The sequence below is a fragment of the Neovison vison genome, chromosome 13 (genome assembly GCF_020171115.1).
Source record: "Neovison vison isolate M4711 chromosome 13, ASM_NN_V1, whole genome shotgun sequence".
In the NCBI taxonomy this organism is placed as follows: Eukaryota; Metazoa; Chordata; class Mammalia; order Carnivora; family Mustelidae; genus Neogale; species Neogale vison.
The window spans coordinates 79,703,800-79,723,809 of NC_058103.1; the positions used below are offsets into that span (position 1 = coordinate 79,703,800).

Consider the following 20,010-nt stretch of genomic DNA (forward strand, 5'->3'; position numbering starts at 1 on the left):
CCCATGAAAAAACCTGAAATGTTCTAAAAGATCCCAATCCATGAAGGTCTCGGAAGCACCTGCAATGTACTAAACGTTAAAGCTGAAGCCACGTCCAGGAATCATGTCCCCAGAAACACCGGCAAGAGGCTTGCCGACCGGCCTGAAAAAGAAAACATTCGTCGGAGGAATTTGAGCACCTGGAAACTATGAGTTGCAGACGGGCCCGCGAGGCCCATTAGAGGCGATCCCTCCGCTGAGTGGCACGGACCAGGACTGAGCTCACGGTACCTTAGGTTTCCTTCTGCATCTGGCGCCAAGAACAGTGGGCTCCTTGCTTGCTCCAGTCAAAAAGAAATATATGAAAACTTTTCCTACCCGTGGCAAGCGATGAGGACAGTAGGTATCTTAGAAATGTTACCTCCTCGAACAAACCCGTTAGTCGCTATTGCAGAAGTTGACAACCCGGTAATAGAAGTTACCATGGTGGAAAGAAGAATTATGAGAACTCCAAGACCTGTTAGCAATGAAAGATAAAAGACAGTACGTTTTACTTTCCTTACTTGGGTTCCCTATTGCTGCAAACTACACTGCCTCTGATGTAAGTTTTCAAGTCCACGCCTTGGGCCCCAGTGGAGTTGCTTTCTACTGGGGAGAAACAGGCTTGCCTGGCATAAAGATCAAGTCCGAGGCCTGCTCATTACGATGAAGGATGGCTTCCAAAAGTAAACACAATCTAAAAGGTGCCCTGGAAAGGAAAAGTTGACTTATGCTGGTGTCCTGGGAGAGAAACTACCCCGGCTGCGGAAAGAGAAAACATGACATTTGACTTTCTCTCTTGCTCGAGAGGAACCAGCGTGAGAGGGTTGGGGGTTTGACAAAGGTTAAATCCTTCCCCGTTTTTCTTGCATCTGTCTTGCCTGGAGGAGGAAAAAAAGGAGCCAACTTGGATTACCTTTGAAAACACTCCAGAAAGGTCAGTGGTGAACTATCTGAGCCTGTGTTGCCTTTACCTTACAAATGATCATGCAGGTCACAAGTCTAATTACCTCCTCTGACATATCCATTTGTGGCAATAGCAGAGGTGGATAAACCAGTGATACCAGTCACTGTCACGGCTAAGCCGATGATAATCACACCAAGACCTCAGTTGAGAGAGGAAAAATAAAGGCAATTAAACAGTGGAACAATCCATTAGATCGTTTACATAAAAGCCAGCACGTCTAGGGTAATCACCAAAGGACCATGTTGAAATGAACAAGTTGGCTGGAAATCACCAGAGTAAATGCTTAGCTTTGAAGTTTTCTGCCTGTAGCAGCACAGATCCTAGAAAAAGAAGAGCTAAGATGTGCAGCAAAAATTGCCCACAATTGAACAACGATGGCTGGTCAAAATTTGACAGAACCCCATTTTTTATGCTGTTCTAGATACCTACAAACATAACAATTGGTCCATCCAATTCCAAGCTGCTCATATAACTGAAGAGTAAATGTTCATCCTTCCAGGTGCCTCTCTTTTCATGTCCATTTGGTTGTGTGGGAGTGCAAAATTACATACAATATAACGAGTTGTTCATCTGGCAGATAAGTAAAGTGGAAAGAATCAAATGGAACTATATTCATTTGTTGGCTACACGACCTCTAGCAAGTTACTTATTTCTGAGCCAAACATGGCAATAGAATTAGAAAGGAGACACCTGTAAAGTGTCCAACACACAGAGTGGCCCTGCTTTTTTGGCCCGTGTCCACAATAGTTACAATAGCTATTGCTTATTGAAAGTCTACTATACATCCCGCCAGGTGTCAGGTAGCAAGAGAAATGCAAGGAACAAATAAAATGAAATGAAAAAAGCTGCCCTCAAGCAACTTACAGCACAGAAGGCCAATGATTCTAGGAGAGAGAAAGTGATAAACCAGGATTCAGAGAAAGGCAAGGCTAACTTTTCAGTTTCAGGAAGGACACAGTCAGGATGATACTGAAGGGACCAGAATCTGTTACCCTGAAATGTACCCCTTTAGGAGAAAAATTAGTTTGAGCTAAAGGCAAAAAGAAAAAAGCAGATACTTCCCCCTATTTGCCTAAAAGCAAGACATAAGTTTGTAAAGTGGCTCCATTTTCTCTACAGCAGGAAGAAGTTAAACATCAGAGCCAATTCTAGACCCTTATCAGCTGGAGGAGCACCAGAGGAACCTGCTTAACGAACTCTTCTGATTTTCCAGTAGTCCCCACACGCGTCTGCCTTCCCACAATCTGCCACCCAAGAAACTCAGTCCTTGCCCTTTTTCTTCTGACTTCTCTAAGAAAATCTCGTTATCTTGTTAAAATGCTATGTAAGCCCGCTCCTTTGAATTACTCATTGCTGAGTCTTCTGTGTGTACACACAATGTGGAACTTAATAAATTTGTGAATGTTTTTCTCTTGTTAGGCTGTCTTTTGCCAGTGTTGCAGAAAGAAGTTTGGGGGCACAGGCACTGAAATCCCCCTGGCTCTAGCCAGAATGCCGTCCCCTGGGTCTGTTTGGCATGCTCCGTAATTGTTGGTGGCAGACTCTCCTCTTTCCTCTTAGATGAGAGGCCGTGATCCCTCTGGCCGTGAGAAGGGGGAAGTGGAGGAGAGGAAAGACAGACAGAAATGGAAACAGGGCACTGGAGGCTGCCTCTTTTGAAGCTCCCAGCTACATCCTGGCTCTAAGAGAAGTCTCGAGGCTACTTCACAGTTTGAAGTGCAGTAGGAAGAGGCTAACTATAAGCCCGAGATGTAAACTTGGACCATATTGCTTCGGACCCTACAAAGTTTGGTGTTGTAAGAAAGAGTTGCACTAAATTCTTCGAATCTGTTGCAAGGGATCATCTCCACATCACCATGTGGCCTCAGTTCTTTGTACCCCTACAGATAATTTCCTCTTATCTTTTGCACACTATTTTGCTTCTGATTTTGTTTTGATGACTTTTGATGTCAAATGTTCAGCTGACCCCAGCAACTTTGCAGAACTATATAGTTTGCATTTCAGGACATTAAACCTACTCTGATTACTTCCTTACCCTTACTTTCCCTTTGCTTCTATTTTACTAACAATTCTTATTTATTCTCTTACATTGTATATATTTCTGTAAAACATTTGAAATCCCAGAACAAACCTTTATACATTTAAACGGCAAGAGATTTACTTTTCTCTCACAATCAAACATAAAATCCTAGGGTAAGAGGCAACTTCTGGAACATTCAGTTTGTAGTTTCCTCCAAGAGAGTTGAACCATCTGCTTCAGGAAAGACCTGAAGTGTTTATTAAAAATGCCCAGACCCACAGGGTACCTGGGTGGCTCAATCCATTAAGCATCTGACTTCAGGTCAGGTGGGGCCGAGCCCCACGTTGGGCTCACCCTAGAAACTACCTTTGCCTCTGCCTCTGCCTGCTGCTCCCCCTGCTTGTGCTCTCTCTCTCTCTCTCAAATAAATATATAAAAATCTAAAAAAAAAAAAAAAAAAAGTGCCTAGACCCACTGAATTTGAATCTTTTTTTTTTTTAAAAACACTTCTTTTTTTTTTTTTTTTAAGATTTTATTTATTTATTTGACAGAGAGAAATCACAAGTAGATGGAGAGGCAGGCAGAGAGAGAGAGAGGGAAGCAGGCTCCCTGCTGAGCAGAGAGCCCGATGCGGGACTCGATCCCAGGACCCTGAGATCATGACCTGAGCCGAAGGCAGCGGCTTAACCCACTGAGCCACCCAGGCGCCCTGAATTTGAATCTTTCAAAGTGAATCCCAGGATTCTGTGGTTTTGTAACCCAGCTTTCCAGGTCATTCTTAGGCACCCCACAGTCTGGAGACTACTGCACTACCCCAGCCTATCTCAATTTGTGTTGCTTAGACAGCAAGGTTCTTTAGCTTTATCTTCAAAGAATTGGTTGGCAAATAATTAATCCAGCTCCTTCATTTTGAGATGAGAAAATGAAACTCATGGAGTATAAATGACTTGCTTCAGGTCATACCTGTTTCATGCCTTTCTTCCATGCCTGATGTTTATTAGAAACTATCTTGCCCCAGCCAAAGTCTCTGAGACAGAGAAGAACAATTCAACGGCATTAATGGCTTATTCTACTATTGGCTTTTGGGGAAGAGAGAGCCCAAACTCATGGCCTTGGAGCAGCTACCCAAGGGCTGTAGCTACTGTGACTCGTGGCTCTAGCTTCCTTCTGGCTTCGTTCCCAGGATCTCCTCTAGAAAGTGTATTCAGTCTTTTTCTCCAGACTATCCCCACAACATGGCAAAACTACTTGGATTTGCTTCTTTTCTTACCCAAAAAAAGGACTCCACATGGGACCTAGAAGATGACTTAATCAACTCATTTAGCTTTAAGTTCACAGCAAAGGCCAGTAAAACTGAGTAAGGGTGGTGATAAATTTCTACAACTCACTAAAGTCTACTTTCTGAGAACTAAAACAATGACAGACAAACCTTCATTCAAAGGAAAACCCGCTGGACACCCACTTAAGGTAGGATATGACTACTTAAAGAAAAAGTCCTTATTAAAACAATGCTGATATCTGAAAGTAGAATACAGTTTAGCAGAAGATGTGGTTCTCCATATTCTACAATTTTATAATAAGCATGAAACTGAGAAGACTAATGTAAGATCTGATTAAAGTTCAGATTATGGCCCAAACTCATGGATGTTAAATAAGTTGCATTAGAAAGAATTACTCTTGCCCTTGGCTATGCTCACACCTCCAAACAAAGTAATGTTGCTTGATGATCTCAATAAGTTACTAAACTGCCCTTAAAAAACTAATTTTGCATGAAACCCTGGAGCAAACACTTGGCAATGCTAAAATGCAGATTTTCCATGGAACAGCATACACTTACTTTGGGCCCTGCGGCTGTAAGCATTCATTTGATATGCATCATAAAGCTGGCAAGCAGCCCTTTGTCAGGAACCCAGCAGTTGCCAAACATGAAACGTGGAAACACTATGGAAACTGGTTCCAGTGTTTCAATTTACAGCTCAGCCCTTTCTTGCGAGTTAGTTTGCCGGTGATGCTCAATATGTTTTGAGGGGCGAAGGCAATAAATAAGGACCAACTACCTTTGAATGTGAATTGAGGTACATTCTGGAGCAGTTATCTAAAAGCACGTTTGAACCTCTACGGTCTTGATACTCATGATTTATAGGTGTTCTCCAAAAGGGATCTATAATATATTTCCCAAAATATAGAGTAGAACATCATTAATTTTTATCACATTGAACCAGGAACTTTGATAAAACTCAATCAAATTTTTCATATAAATTTTACCAGTATATTCTAGATTTTAAAAAAAGTTTGCCACAGGAAATGATATTTTATAAAAGACCATCTTTAAGAACATCAAATAATGGTGTGGAAAGTTGTCAGCATTTGGTGTCAGAAGTGAAGTGTTCTCTGAGTATACATAGGTGTTTTTCCTTTTGGTAACACAGTATTTGGCAATAATAGGCACTCAATTGATGTCAAAGGGATGGTGAATTATACATTAAAAAAATCAAATAATCACTCAAAATAATTTCAACATCATGCATTCTCGTTTAGAAAAATTAGTAATAGTTATATATCGTAGTCATTTTATTTATTATTTTTAAGCCTCTATCTGGCAATATTTTATTAATCTTTGTTTTCTTACCCCAGGTACCTGAAAGTAACACAATTATTTTCTTTGGAAAGTGTTCAACTAATTCAGCATTAACCTGGTCACACTGTTACCACTTTTCCCACAAGCTGTTTTCGTTGAGTGAAATGTTGCCAGTAATCCTAAGGGAGATACGCAAATGTCAATATGTCCCCAAATATGAATAGTACTATTTCAAATGTATATGTCTCTCTATATCTGTACACCTAAAACTCAAGGGAAAGGTAAAAATATTTGCCTGAGCATTTATCTGGCTAGTGAGCTGGAAAATTCCAGTCTCCCAGAAGTTAACGCTTCACCTTTCCTCTCTGACAAACATCGTCAAAGAGGCAAAGGGAAAGAGCTGGCGCGCAGATTATTTCTGTGACCTTCATCTCACATTCAGCGTTCATGGTCAAAACAAGTTGTGTATGGAGTTTATCCCTGACATTGAAAACTCTACGCGGGGCATGGGGAAACATGCTTACCAATTCCAGCTTCTCCAACGATCCAGGAGAGGCGAATGAAGAGCATCACACCCCAGATGTTCAGCATGCATCTTACCTGTGGGTTGAAGGAGCATCAAAGGGGATGTGAGACACGAGAGTGGGGCAAAACCCAGCCCTCTCCATAATTCTGGTGTCCAGGCTTTGCTAACCCTGAATCCCCAAGGACACTGAACAAACAGATTTTATTTGGAAACATAGGAGCTTTCTCACCAGCACACCTTTCACCCATCCAAACTTCACAGCACCGGCTTTATCCTCCCCTTCCTTGTTTTCGGCTTCTTCATCTCCAGGCATCCCATCCCCGTTAGCAACCCTGTCGGCGGAACCTGGCGCCACTGCGACATTCTGCGTTTTTACAGGTAGCAAAAGCATAATATTTGGTCAACACAGGGACCCATAAAACTTTCACAACTGACACAAAATTTTAGACACGCGCAAAAAAAAGAAACATATTCTAGCATTTGAATAAAATAATTATTTATTTTTATTTTTAATTTTTATTTTTTTTGCCCTGGGCGCTGATGGGTTTGTTTTGTGAGTGATTTCAGGCACAGCAAAGCTGCATGGGTGGTAAAGGAACTTGGGCAGTTCTACTGGTGAAAATATTACCTTAAAAAACCAGTTAGATTTGGGTACATTTAGAATACAAAAAGAACAAAGGAGAAAAAAAGAAACTCAAGGCAGGGTGCAAAGCCTATCAAAGTGAATGAGGGTCTTTGAGGCATAGTAGGAAGTTAATCTCATTGACGCAGACACTCTGGACTTCTTTCCATTAACCTCCCTGGGCTTCACTTTATTCACTTAAAATAATGGTAATAAAACTTCTCTAATCATCATCTTTAAGAAGATTGAGTGAAAGAACACACAAAGCGTTTCTTTAAAAACAAGAAAAAAAGGGTTACAGTTCTAAAGAGATTTAAAGATGCTATCTGGTGACAAGAATGCTATTCCTGTAGAGGAAGTTTCTTTTAGATTTGATACGTCTTTGCCTGAAAATTGCTGGATGTGCTAGTAGTCTTGAACAAAGGGTAAGAAGTCTCGTGACTGACTGACTACTAAAAAGGTAGGTTGAGTAGAAATAAGGAGTAAGTTGTATAAAAAATGTCAAAAACGTATTTAGTGGTTTTTTTGTGGCCGGATTTTGAAGACATTCCTTGTCAGTAGGATAATCTGAATTTAATGGGGGAAGAAAATAGCCCTGTTTCTCTCAAGTAAAGAACAAATCTAGTTTCTCTTTTAGATATGACTTTGAATACTTTCAGATGCAGCCACTTAATTTAGCCTATCTGGCACCTACCTGACTCTGGCACCTGAGTTACCCACTGAGTTCCCCAAAACAATCTTATCCAATAAGGGGTGGAAACCACTGGGGATGTCTTTTAGATTCAACACTTAATTACCATTATTAAAGAACAAGCTTATTCTATTTAAGTGCTCTAAATTAGTTTAAAGCTGGGATGACGTGTTCCCGCATTTCTAGTTAAGGAATCTCAGACAAGGACAATTGTTTCCCCCTCTAAAATGGGACTGGTGTGAAATAAATATTCAGTATTTATTATAAGGACTTTATTTGAAGGTGATCAAAATTCTTGTCCTTACTATGCTCAAGGTTTATTGCTTCTTTGGGCTTTGATGTATCATTAACATACCCACTGTAAGCTGACTCTAATTTGGGCTATTTGCTCTAAGTGACTGACTTCTTGTCTCCATGTACTTCTACTGCTCTATGTAAATAAGGATTTCCTCCAACTTTGATTTCCCACAAGATTTTTTTCATACTAGTACGACACTTGGGTAACCAGTGCAATTCAGTATGGTAAGTCATGGTATATTAACTGGGGGATGTGGGCTACTTCTCCTCAATGCTTACCAAGAGCCAACCATATAGCAGGTCATCAAAAAAGAGTATTGAGGGGCGCCTGGGTGGCTCAGTGGGATAAGCCGCTGCCTTCGGCTCAGGTCATGATCTCAGGGTCCTGGGATCGAGTCCCGCATCGGGCTCTCTGCTCAGCAGGGAGCCTGCTTCCTCCTACCTCTCTGCCCTCTTGTAATCTCTCTCTGTCAAATAAATAAATAAAATCTTTAAAAAAAAAAGAGTATTGAATCCATAAAGTGGATTTGAAGACAACCTGATCTCTACCATTTAAGAACAGATGACCTTGTTTCTTATTCATTTTTGCCTCCTATTTCTTTTCTCTTCCATCCCTATTGGGTATTACATTTCTCATGGTTTCCTCTATGTAACCCACATTTGCAAAAGGGAGGGGGAAGAGAATGAATCTCAAGGCCGATCATCTTACTGTTTTTCCAAAAGAACTGGGAGTAAAATTCAGTGAAATGAATAGTTAAAATTTAGTCTTGAATTACCTGAGGAATACCTTAATTTTAAGCATCCCCAGTCCCTATTTGCACAGAAAATTGAAAACTGACATCATATGTTCACATCAGAGTAAGATACGGATAAAAAGAAGTCCACAGAAATCGAGGCTGAACGAGCAAGGCAGAAACTGATTATCTATACCAGCTAGAGATGCAAGTCATACGTGTAATTCAAATATTTCCAGTAGCTCCTTCTAAAAAAGTAAAGGGAAATTAAAAAAATAACTTGGATTCAGATTTGGACCCTCAAGTTTTAAAAATATACTTAACTTTTTTTTTTTAAAGATTTTATTTATTTATCAGAGAGAGAGAGAGAGAGAGGGAGAGAGAGTGAGCACAGGCAGACAGAATGGCAGGCAGAGGCAGAGGGAGAAGCAGGCTCCCTGCCGAGCAAGGAGCCCAATGTGGGACTTGATCCCAGGACGCTGGGATCATGACCTGAGCCGAAGGCAGCTGCTTAACCAACTGAGCCACCCAGGCGTCCCTATACTTAACTTTTGAACAATATATTCTTAATGTTTGCGATTAAATCATTAGCTATAGTGGCATCCCACCTTGGAGGAGGAACCTGAAAATGGACTGTTTTAATAATATATTTAATAATATATTTTACTTAATAGACTTCTATAAAACATTATCATTTCAACATGAAAGCAATAAAAAAATTAATGAGACATTTTACATTGTTTTTCACACTACGCCTTTGAAATCTGGTCTGTAGTTTACACTGATAGCACATCTCAATTTGTACTAGCCACAGTTGAAGGGATCAAGGGCAGCAGGTGGCCAGGGTTATCCTATTGGAGCGCACCTGTCTGTACACTGCAGTCTATTGCAGATGGATGAAGCATTTGAGGTTTCTCTCCAGGCAATTAAAAATTCTATTTTTTCTCTTAATGGATTCTATACTCATATGTAACTTTCATTTTCCATAACTAGTAAATCAATGAAAGCACAGAATTGAGGAATGTGTTCAGATGCCCACGAATGTTGAAGAGATTATTTCGTTAAGAAATTCAGGGGCGCCTGGGTGGTTCAGTGGGTTAAGGCCTCTGCCTTTGGCTTGGGTCATGATCCCAGGGTCCTGGGATTGAGCCCCACATCGGGCTCTCTGCTCAGCAGGGAGCCTGCTTCCTCCTCTCTCTCTGCCTGCCTCTCTGCCTACTTGTGATCTCTGCCTGTCAAATAAATAGATTTTTATTTTTATAAAAATCTTTAAAAAAAAAAAAAGAAAGAAATTCATTTATTTGGGGGCGCCTGGGTGGCTCAGTGGGTTAAAACCCCTGCCTTCGGCTCGGGTCATGATCCCAGGATGCTGGGATCCAGCCCCGCATCGGGCTCTCTGCTCGGCGGGAGCCTGCTTACCTCCCTTCTCGCTGCCAGCTTCTCTGCCTACTTGTGATCTCTGTCTGTCAAATGAATAAATAAATAATCTTAAACAAAAAAAAAAAAAAAAAGGAAATTCATTTATTTGACTTGGTTTGAGAAAAACTTTTAAAATTGTCAATATTCTAGTTAATCAAGATCTCATGGCCAGATTCTCAACAGCTACTCATTCAGGCAGAAGGCAATTTCCTTTCCCTCAGTTAATTGTGGATCCCATGAGACAGAGCCCCTGGCCACTTGCTTTTTAAAGGCAATCTTGGGAATAAAACCTATGCTTTCTGATTAAACCTAAACTTGAGGGTTTGATGCAGGAAATTGCTTTGTTCCTGGCTGAACTCCGGAGGTAACTGTGCCCCTTACTTCTGGATTAATGGGAATACAAAAGATTGTTTAAAAAACAACAACAACAACAACTTACAAAATAGGCTAAAGGATGAAGAAGGTATTTAAAATTTCTCCTTAAATGGGCATTTCTATCTGGCAGATGCCCTTCTGAGCACAGTTTAATAGTTCTTCAATTTGTCACTAGGACATCACAATATGAAGCAAAAGGACTATTCTATGAGGGCACATCAGGGAACTCATCATATATGGAAGTTAGTAAGGCCATAATTTTTAAAAACTTCAAAAATAGAGCCAATGTAGGATGTTCCACTCTTTCTTAGGTGAATATTTTCCATCTCCTAGAGTTTCAAAGTTTTTAATATATTTATGCCATAGAGGGGGGAAAACATTTAAATGTATATTTCTTCTCTTGACTATAAAGGACTGTAGTGAATTTTTAAGTACAGAATCCATTTCCATTGCTTACTCTCTTACAGGAGCTGAAAAATCACCGCACCATATAATCTAGGAGACTTGGAATCTGGTTTCAGCTATGCAATTAATTCAGGGTGTGTCCTCCAGCAAGTTACTTAACCTTTCCTGGATACTGCCAAGGAGAATAAATCCAAGGGTTTTTCTGAAAATCTTGCTTTGAAATAATTTACTCTAAGGCAAAATCATTTTTCTGTGTTTGTCATCTTCTCTTCTAACATGGCAAAGCAAAACTTGGTTTCACTCTTTAATAGATTCTCCTTTGTAAGCCCATACAGCAATTATAAAGTCAACTTATCATCAAAGTACTGAAAAGACTGGGTCGAGGGTTTGTGGGCACTTGATGGCTGAGAGCTATAACCAACCAGTGGCTGGCAGGCTTCTGGCTGGTGCATGTTCTTGAGACCAAAGTCTCAAAGACTAAAAGTTTTATGATTGCTGCCTGAAACCAGTTTTTTCCCTCATACTTTGGATTAATTTGTTTGTTCACACTCCATTACCATAAACGATGACCCACCACCTTTCGTAAATGCATTTTAAATTGCATAGCTTTAGGGAGTGATTATTTATTTATCGAAAGTTTTACCTGGGCATTAAGTTTTTGAGAAGGTAAAAGGAGATGCATTAGGAAGAAAGAAAGAAAGAAAGAGAGAGAGAGAAAGAAAGAAAGAGAAATAAATAAATAAGTAAATAAAAGCCATTTCTCCCCTCCAATACTGATAAACTAGTGAAGTTTCAATCACATAAAATCTTTTACTTAATATAAAATGTGTGATTTTTCAGACCTCAGAAAAATGACAAATACCTTTCTAGCTGTCATTGAAGAAGAAAGAAATAAATATATTTATTCTTTAAATTCTAACTAGATAATATTTGCTACTATGCATGTTTTTAAGTTTCACCTTTTAATCTCAGGATGGTAGAAATCTTATCCCATCATTGAGAAATAGCTGTTTAGGACTATGTGATTCCCTCCCAATTGTTTTAAACTTTCTTTTATTATTGAAATATTTAAATATATGCAGTAGTGGGGAGAATAAATAGATCTCATGTGCCTATCACTCAACTTCAACAATTACCAACATATGGCCAGTATTATTCTACTTAAACCTCTTACAATGCTGGGATTTTTTTTTTAAACCAATCCCAATAAGGATCAGATAATTCCTAAGGTTCATTTCAGAATGAAAAGCACAAGTCTAATCACATGTCTATATTTTATTGATCAATGTTATTATGGTTGTACATTACTAGCCCTTTATGATAAAGGGGAGTATTTTAAATTTGGAAAATGAAGGATTTTTTTTTCTTGTTTTAACAGTTACTATAAACCATGCCTCTCAATTACTGTCAATGGTCACAATTTGTAATCACAATATTTTTACTGTACCTGAAAACACATAGTTCACACACGAATTGACATATTTTTAGTAACTTAGGCCAAAAGGTGGCTACTGTGTGTAATAAAAAGCATAAGAAAACAAAACCAAAAGATTCTTAATATTTTCCACATATACTTCAAAGAAACTTCTACTTTACTTACCATCTATTACTGAATGCTAGAGACTACAGCTAAAACTTCTAACAAATATTAGAATGAGTCTTTAGTTGCAGATTTTCACTCCAACAAATATTTTAGGCCTCTGGTCCTTACTGATCTTCTAAGCATTTATTGCCTCAATTTTCATGTCTATTTTATTTGGCTTGGTGATATTTCTCATTTTGGATACCCCTAGTCTGAATGCTAAAGTTCCAAATTTGAACTTCAAAATACTTTAGAAAATATTATTTTCCAGAGAATGCATTTGTACACCTTTGTCTTTTTTTTTTTTTTAAAGATTTTATTTATTTATTTGACAGAAATCACAAGTAGATGGAGAGGCAGGCAGAGAGAGAGAGAGGGAAGCAGGCTCCCCGCTGAGCAGAGAGCCCGATGCGGGACTCGATCCCAGGACCCTGAGATCATGACCTGAGCCGAAGGCAGCGGCTTAACCCACTGAGCCACCCAGGCGCCCCCACCTTTGTCTTTTTATAGACTATAAACACTTATACATCTACCCATAACAATGCCGTTTGCCATATAAAATAAATTCTGGGGAGTAGATATCAAATCTCTTTAACTGACTTTATACAGCAGCTCTTATAAACAAAAGCTTAATAAATGCTTTTGATGATGACAATGAAAAGGATTGATACCTACAATTAATTTTATAGGAAAAGCAACATGATCTTTTGGCACAGTCCCGAAGTAAGGAATCAGAATCTCCTGTTCTGCCCATCAGGACTGAGAAGCAATTTCTTCTTTGAGCTTGAATTCCACTATTTCCTATTTCCACTATTTCTTCTTATTATTCTTCTTATTCCTATCACTATCCACTATTTCCTATTTCCTAATTCCACTATTTCCTATTTCCAAAGTGCTATGGGAGAGCAGACTGAGGATGAAAAGTTCTGAAAAAGAACATGGACTCTAGAGTCAGGCAGACACGGGTTCAACTTATTAGACACATGACCTTGGCTTCTTGACCTTGGAAGTATACTGACTTGAGTTTTTGTTTTCTCTTCTAAAGGATCCATAGGATTTTATGAAACCTTTGCTATCTATAAAATAGCAATAATAACATTAGCTACCCTGAAGTGTTGTTCTAAGGATTGAATGAGAATTTGCCAAGTGTGAGCATCCCATCTGATACATTAAAAAATGCTCAATAAAAAGTTTGTTTTTATACCAGAGCATGTGTATTGGTTTTTATTCACAAATTACTTTTTCTAATGCTTTTTATTCACAAATTACTTTTTATCAATGATAGCCTAATGGCCCCAATGTGAAGTCACCCCATTGTTTTTATTTTGGAAGAGTTTGTAAATGGTTGGTTTCCTTGAAAATAATAGTTCTATCTTAATTTTTACAGTATTTTATACTTTTCATAGACAGTTTATTTCAATAACATGAGAATGCTGACTTTGATTGAAAGGCTGGTTATTTTCCTGATTTCTATATAATTATATTTTTCTGAAATGCTGACAACAATGGTGGTTAGTAAGGTTGAAAATGAGTTTCATTTTGGTTAGCCCTGTAGTTAGGAACTGTGTACGAAAAGGTAGCCACAGGAGTATACTGGACACTAAAAGTGGAATTATTTTTACAAAGTAAAAATACGAGATTAAACTTGTCAGATGTCCAACAATCATTATACATGTTTTGATATGAAAAGACCTCCGATGTATATTACTTAGTGAAAATAGTAGCATGCAAGACAATGTGTAAAGTATGTTTCAATATGTGTTTGAAAAAAAATTACAGACAGAAAATGAAATTGATAGGAATAGAGAGACATAGATATATTTGTATGTTTGTATAAACATAGAAAATTTCTGGGAGGATTTATAAGAAACTGCCAATAATGATTGTCCTACAGAGAATAACTGAAGATCTATCTTAGATAAGAAACATTTCATTATATATATTTTTAGTACTTGTTAAATATGTTATCAGTGCATATTTTACTTTTTAAATAAAAATCAGCTAATATGAAAATTACCATCATTATTATCAACCATTTATTGAGTTTCTAACAATTGTAGGCACTGTACTACACTTTGCATACATATAAACTCAAGTATTTACAAACATCCTACAATATCAGTTGAAATTATGTAGCTTGCATAGTATTGCAGAGAAAGTAAAGGATGGAGTCATTATTTTCCTGCTTTTGACTAGTTTTTGGAAATCCATAATTCATAGCCACCCGTATAGGCATTTAGCTCTTTACTACACAGAAAATGAAAAGATTTCTTCAACTCTGATCGCAAATCATTGGGATTACAAATTTTGTCAATATGTATCACTCCTAAAGTTTCAGTTAAGGTAGAGACTTAAAATAATGTCTTTCAAATCTATTTTTCATTTCAACTAAAAGGAAAACCTTTCACATTTTTTTTTCTGACTTGGAAGTTGTAACTGGGATTTGCACAAAATCCAAATAGTCTCTGTCTAAATATGTTCTGTCATGTAGTATGAATGTACGATTCTCATATGGCTTTTTTTTTTTAAAAGATTTTATTTATTTATTTGACAGACAGATCACAAGTAGGCAGAGAGGCAGGCAGAGAGAGAAAGGAAGGAAAACAGGCTCCCCGCTGAGCAGAGAGCCCGACTCGGGGCTCGATCCCAGGACCCTGAGATCATGACCTGAGCCGAAGTCAGAGGCTTAACCCACTGAGCCACCCAGGCGCCCCTCTTATATGGCTTTTTAAAGCATTAGAATCATGGATACAAAAAAAATGTCACTCTGGTGCCTGGGTGGCTCAGTTGGTTAAATGGCCTTTAGCTTAGGTCATGATCCCAGAGTCCCGGGATCGAGTACCACATCGGGCTCCCTACTCCACGGGGAGTCTGCTTCTCCCTCTGACCTTCTCCCCTTTCATGCTCTCTCTCTCATTCTCTCTCAAATAAATAAATAAAATCTTTAAAAAAAAAAAGTCACTTGTACTATGTCAATTGGTTCCCACTTTTAAATTGTTTAGGTAAACATTATCATTTATAATTTTTTGCATACAAAATCTGTGATGTGTCTGGGAATTATTATACAGCATTTGCTCTATTGATCGTTCCTAGTTGTAGTTTGAGGGACCACCATAAAAATGTCAAGGGCCACAAGGAAGGAGCAGCAAGCATAGCTACATTCCACTACAGGTCCTCATCTATTAAGCTGTTAAGCAGGGGAAAATAGAATCAAATTCACTAACAAAGAAGAAAGAGATGAATTGAAGAAGGCCTGGATGATTCATGTTTGATATCAAGGAGAGCACAGAAGTAGAACATGTGGAGAGGTGAACGGGGCCCTACAATTTTAGAAACATTAGAATGTGTATTCCACTGTTGTATTTGAATTCTGCTCCTACTTTAGCTATGTGGATATTTCCGTATGGTTTAATCAAGATGAGTAAGATCTTGGTAAGTAAGGGTTGAATTCATAAAAAGAGTGACTTATTACTATACTTATTCATTGAGAATGATTATTCAGGGCATTGGGCCTAAACCTGATTTTTTTTTTTTTTAAGAATTTACTTATTTATTTGACAGAGATCACAAGTAGGCAGAGAGGCAGGCAGAGAGAGAAGGGAAGGAAAACAGGCTCCCCGCTGAGCAGAGAGCCCGACTCGGGGCTCGGTCCCAGGACCCTGAGATCATGACCTGAGACGAAGTCAGAGGCTTAACCCACTGAGCCACCCAGGCGCCCGTAAACCTGATTTTTTTTTTTTAAGTTTTAATTATTTGAGAGAGAGAGAGAGCACAAGCAGGAGGGGCAGAGAGAGAGGGAGAAAGAATCTCAAGCAGATTCTGCACTGAGAGCAAAAGCCACCACAGGGCTCAGTCTCATGATCCTGAGATTAGGACCTGAGCCTAAACAGAGTCACATATTTAATGGACTGATATTTAATATTTAATGCCCCCCAAGAACCCCAAGCCGAAACCTAATTTTTAAACTATTTAATTTGCTACTCCTTTGTAGCTGAGAAAAAAGTGTTTGAGGTCAAGGTTTAGTCCTTTGTCTCATTACATCTTTCCAAAAAGAATATGATATCCCAAACAGCTGTGCAATCTGTCAAATACAGCTACTTCTTTTCTACCCCGGTCGTTCAGATGGCTTTTGAACAACCAACCCGACTATTGTTCCCTGAAAGGTTTTCTCCCCTAACATAAAGATTGCCTTAAACTGTGGCTTTGGGAATTGTAAACAAGCTACATATCACGCTCAGTGTCAGTCCAAAGAACAATGCGAATTTGCTCCATTTCCTTTTTAATGGAATTAGAGTTTTATTTTGTTTTGTTGTAAATTAGGAGAGGAATGTGAGTGAGAATATTTAAATTTTGATGGCAGTTTTGTGAAAGATGCAGGTTTTAAAAATTGTCATGTGTAATGAGGTTGATTGGTAGGAGAGAATTTCAGGTCTTTTAAAAGTCTCATTTTCCTTCTTCAGAATAAATTGAAACCTCTTTAGAAGGCCCTAAATTTCTTCTTCTGCCCTTCTCGTATCTTGAAAACTTCTCTCCTCTTGCAACCCACTTCTCCTTCTTTGCCTTCTCCCCTTTCTCTCTTCTTCTTTCCTCTCTCCTACATGACGCAAAGTGACACCTCAGTCTGATTTCGGGAGCTTCAAATCAACCTCCTTCTCAAAATTCTTAATGGGGGCTGCCATTTTTTTCTCACATTGTCACCTTGCTAACATCTTTTTTTTTTTTTTTAAATATTTTTATTTATTCATTTGACAGACAGAGATCACAAGTAGGCAAGAGGCAGGTAGAGAGGAGGAAGCAGGCTCCCTGCTGAGCAGAGAGCCCGATGTGGGGCTCGATCCCAGGACCTGAGATCATGACCTGAGCCGAAGGCAGAGGCTTTAACCCACTAAGCCACCCAGGTGCCCCTTGCTAACATCTTTTGATGAAAATGTCAAATATCCCAGACAAATTCTAAATCTTATATCTGTAAAGAAACCAGCCTTTCAGCCCAGTGTTTGCCAATATGGTCCATGGGACAAGTAAGGCTTGGTGGGGAGAAGGGTACAGAGTGCACAGCATAGTCTCCCCTCAGGAAGTCTCTCAGTCTCTGGTAGTAGGATGCAGAGTCAGGGATGCTGGGAATAAGGGGAATAATTTTTAAAGATGGGTGTCCTTGTGGAAAAAAGAATGAGCAGAAACTAAAGGGAAATCTTCAACTTTATCAGCATCTTTCTTGACAGCAGTATTCTAAGACTCCCCAGAGTGGGTGATCATTTGATTAGAAAAAAAAAAAATTGTTAAATGAATGAATATGAAAGGAATTGTTTCAGTCAATTTTTCTTTTACCTCAAAAGCTGAGCAAAAGTAAACTACACTTGGCTATGTGACAGCTAATTATTCTTTTGAGCAAGTAGTTATATCCATAAAGAATGATATTCATTCCAAACCCTGTTCCAGAAGAGCAGAAAGATAAAGTGCTTCAACCTATTTTAGAGCAAGGTATAGAAGAAGAAATCTACTGAGTTTATAACTGATTGCTACAAGATTAGAAAAAGTGCTGCCTCATGCTTCTAGCAGATTTGGGAACCCTGGCTATATTCCTTAAATAATGAAAAGTTTAGCCATGTCTGTAGCTTCTGTACTTAAATTTAATTTAGTTACTTTTACATGCTTAAGAGCATTCAGGAGCCTCAGGCAAAGTTTTAAAAGAAGAAGGGATAAAATGCTGAATCTTATAAATCTTTGCTCTCTCTTTAAAGAATATAAAATACCCTTGTGCTCCAAAGGCTTGCATCACAGTATGAAGTACAGCAAGGGCCTGTGATTGTTTCTTTTTTTTTGCAACAGCTGCGGAGGCCTTAATCCTAAGGTGAAACCAGCTTAGTATTTAGCTTGACATGTTTAACCAAGTGTGCATTGAGTAGACGATAAGGGTAAACAAGATACGACACATTGCCTAACTTTCAGAGCTAATTTTTTCTTTCTCTGTGCTCAGTCCATGAACGTTCGTGAGTCACTTCTATGCATTTTCTGGTTATCGGGGAGTAAGGGGGCGCCTGGGTGGCTCAGGGAAGTAGGGACAATCATGTCAGGAAGAAGGGTGGTTTGGAATAGACCTCTCCACCAGACATGGTGACATTCAGTGCGTTCTTAGAGAGCAGGAGATCGCCTGAAGGAGCAAAGGAGGACACTTGCCTGTGCCCTGAAACTTACCTTTGCAAGTTGTTCATGAATCTCAAGCAGGCTGGGTCGGTTGACCTTGGGCCCACTGATGCTACCGGTGTTGCGATAGTACTCAATCTTGGGAACGGCATCCACCGTGTTGTGGCCAAAAGTTTGTAGGTAGTATGTGTTTGTGTGAGAATCGTAAGCATGAAAACTGGCATCTGTTTTAGCATTTTCTCCATTTTGGAGGAAATTGTCGTAGCACTCCTGATTCCCAGGCCTAAAGCTGATTCTGAATCTGTTATGGGTTTCATCCCCAAAAGAGGTTTCCTCATAATGTGGAGGGTCGGCATTGTTATCCACAGCTGCGCTGCTTTCATGACTCTCGTTTATGACATTAACTTGAAAGCGATTGCTATTCCCTGGCACTGAATCCAGAAATACATTGGAAGTGTTGTTCAGAGACATCTTCCAAAGTGGATTTTTTGTTTTTGTTTTTGTTTTGGACTAGGCTGTCTACTTTGTGGTTGTTGTTGTTTTTAATCTATGTCTTTTCTCCTCAAAATAAACACTATGTGTTTACATTAGGGAGTTCCTGGCTTTTGTTTTAGAAGGACTCAATAAATAGATTCTTGATGCATTGTCTCCTATACAGTCTTCAGAATGTTCTTCAAAGCTGTCATTGAAAAAGAAAAATAAACTTGTTTCAAGAAATATAAATACATTTAAGTAGGGATGGGGCTATGAGGGAACAGTTTTATGTCACAAAACATACAATTTTAAGTTCGTTTCATTAAAAACTACCTGTCCAGGAACTTTAGTCACCTGAACAATTAAATCCCATAATTAATAACTGGGAACTATTTCAGCAAACATAATTTTCAATGCAGTCACTAAACTGTTATATGTGTTTGTAGTATTTGTTTAGACTCAGTGCAATTGGATTTAACTTGATTTTAGAAAAGATATAACTCTACCAACTGAGTACAGTAAGAGCTGATGAGAATAGTCTCAGTTCTCAGTCTGAAACACAGTTCATTGACCGTACTAAATGTTGAAACTGCAATCTATTTTATTATTGCTATGAATACATATTATGTGATAGTGATAATTTTATTATATGATGATTATAAAATTTTAAAAATATTTTTAAAACTTCTAAGAAATACATGCCATTAGTTTATAAAAATACATCCTGTGAAGAAGATAGCTTTGTAAATTTCTGGATTTTTAAAAAATTTCTGGATCTTTTACTGGCCTTTTTTTTGCTCATATATTTATATTTTACAAATGCTGTCATTGAATCTTTAAAAAAATATGAATATTAGGATAAGGAAACAAATTTCAGTCCTTAATAAAGTTGTATGCTATATTTAGGTAAAAATCACACCCTATTGATTCCCTTTAATGAAATAGTCTCAAATACATAGAGAAGCTTATATTTAACCATAAGATAAATAGATTACATAATCACTTTACAGTCCATGAGCCCATCTTAGAACATCCTTTAATTAGAATAATATTTCTTTATTGAAACCTTAAATTTTGACTTTTTAGAAAAACAGACAAATACAAACAAAACCTGCCTCTCTCCTAAAGTTCTTAAGCTATCTATTTGAACTAAAAACAAAA

At 38.4% G+C, this 20,010-nt stretch overlaps 1 protein-coding gene across 4 annotated transcripts in view; it reads right to left on the bottom strand.

Annotated features, from left to right (window-relative positions):
• Positions 1-20,010, bottom strand: part of SLC12A1 (solute carrier family 12 member 1) — a 90,644-nt gene that overhangs the window by 70,316 nt on the left and 318 nt on the right. For 2 of the 4 annotated variants that reach the window (XM_044230044.1, XM_044230043.1), the window contains exons 2-4: positions 18,427-19,054; positions 6,339-6,473; positions 6,108-6,183 (exon numbers count right to left, since the gene is read on the bottom strand). In XM_044230044.1, coding sequence (XP_044085979.1) covers positions 6,108-6,183; positions 6,339-6,473; positions 18,427-18,846 — 631 coding nt within the window. In that variant the 5' untranslated portion in view covers positions 18,847-19,054. Of the gene's footprint in view, positions 1-400; positions 497-1,028; positions 1,125-6,107; positions 6,184-6,338; positions 6,474-18,426; positions 19,055-20,010 lie in introns of all 4 variants that reach the window. The other 2 variants (XM_044230041.1, XM_044230042.1) reach the window with 2 other exon arrangements.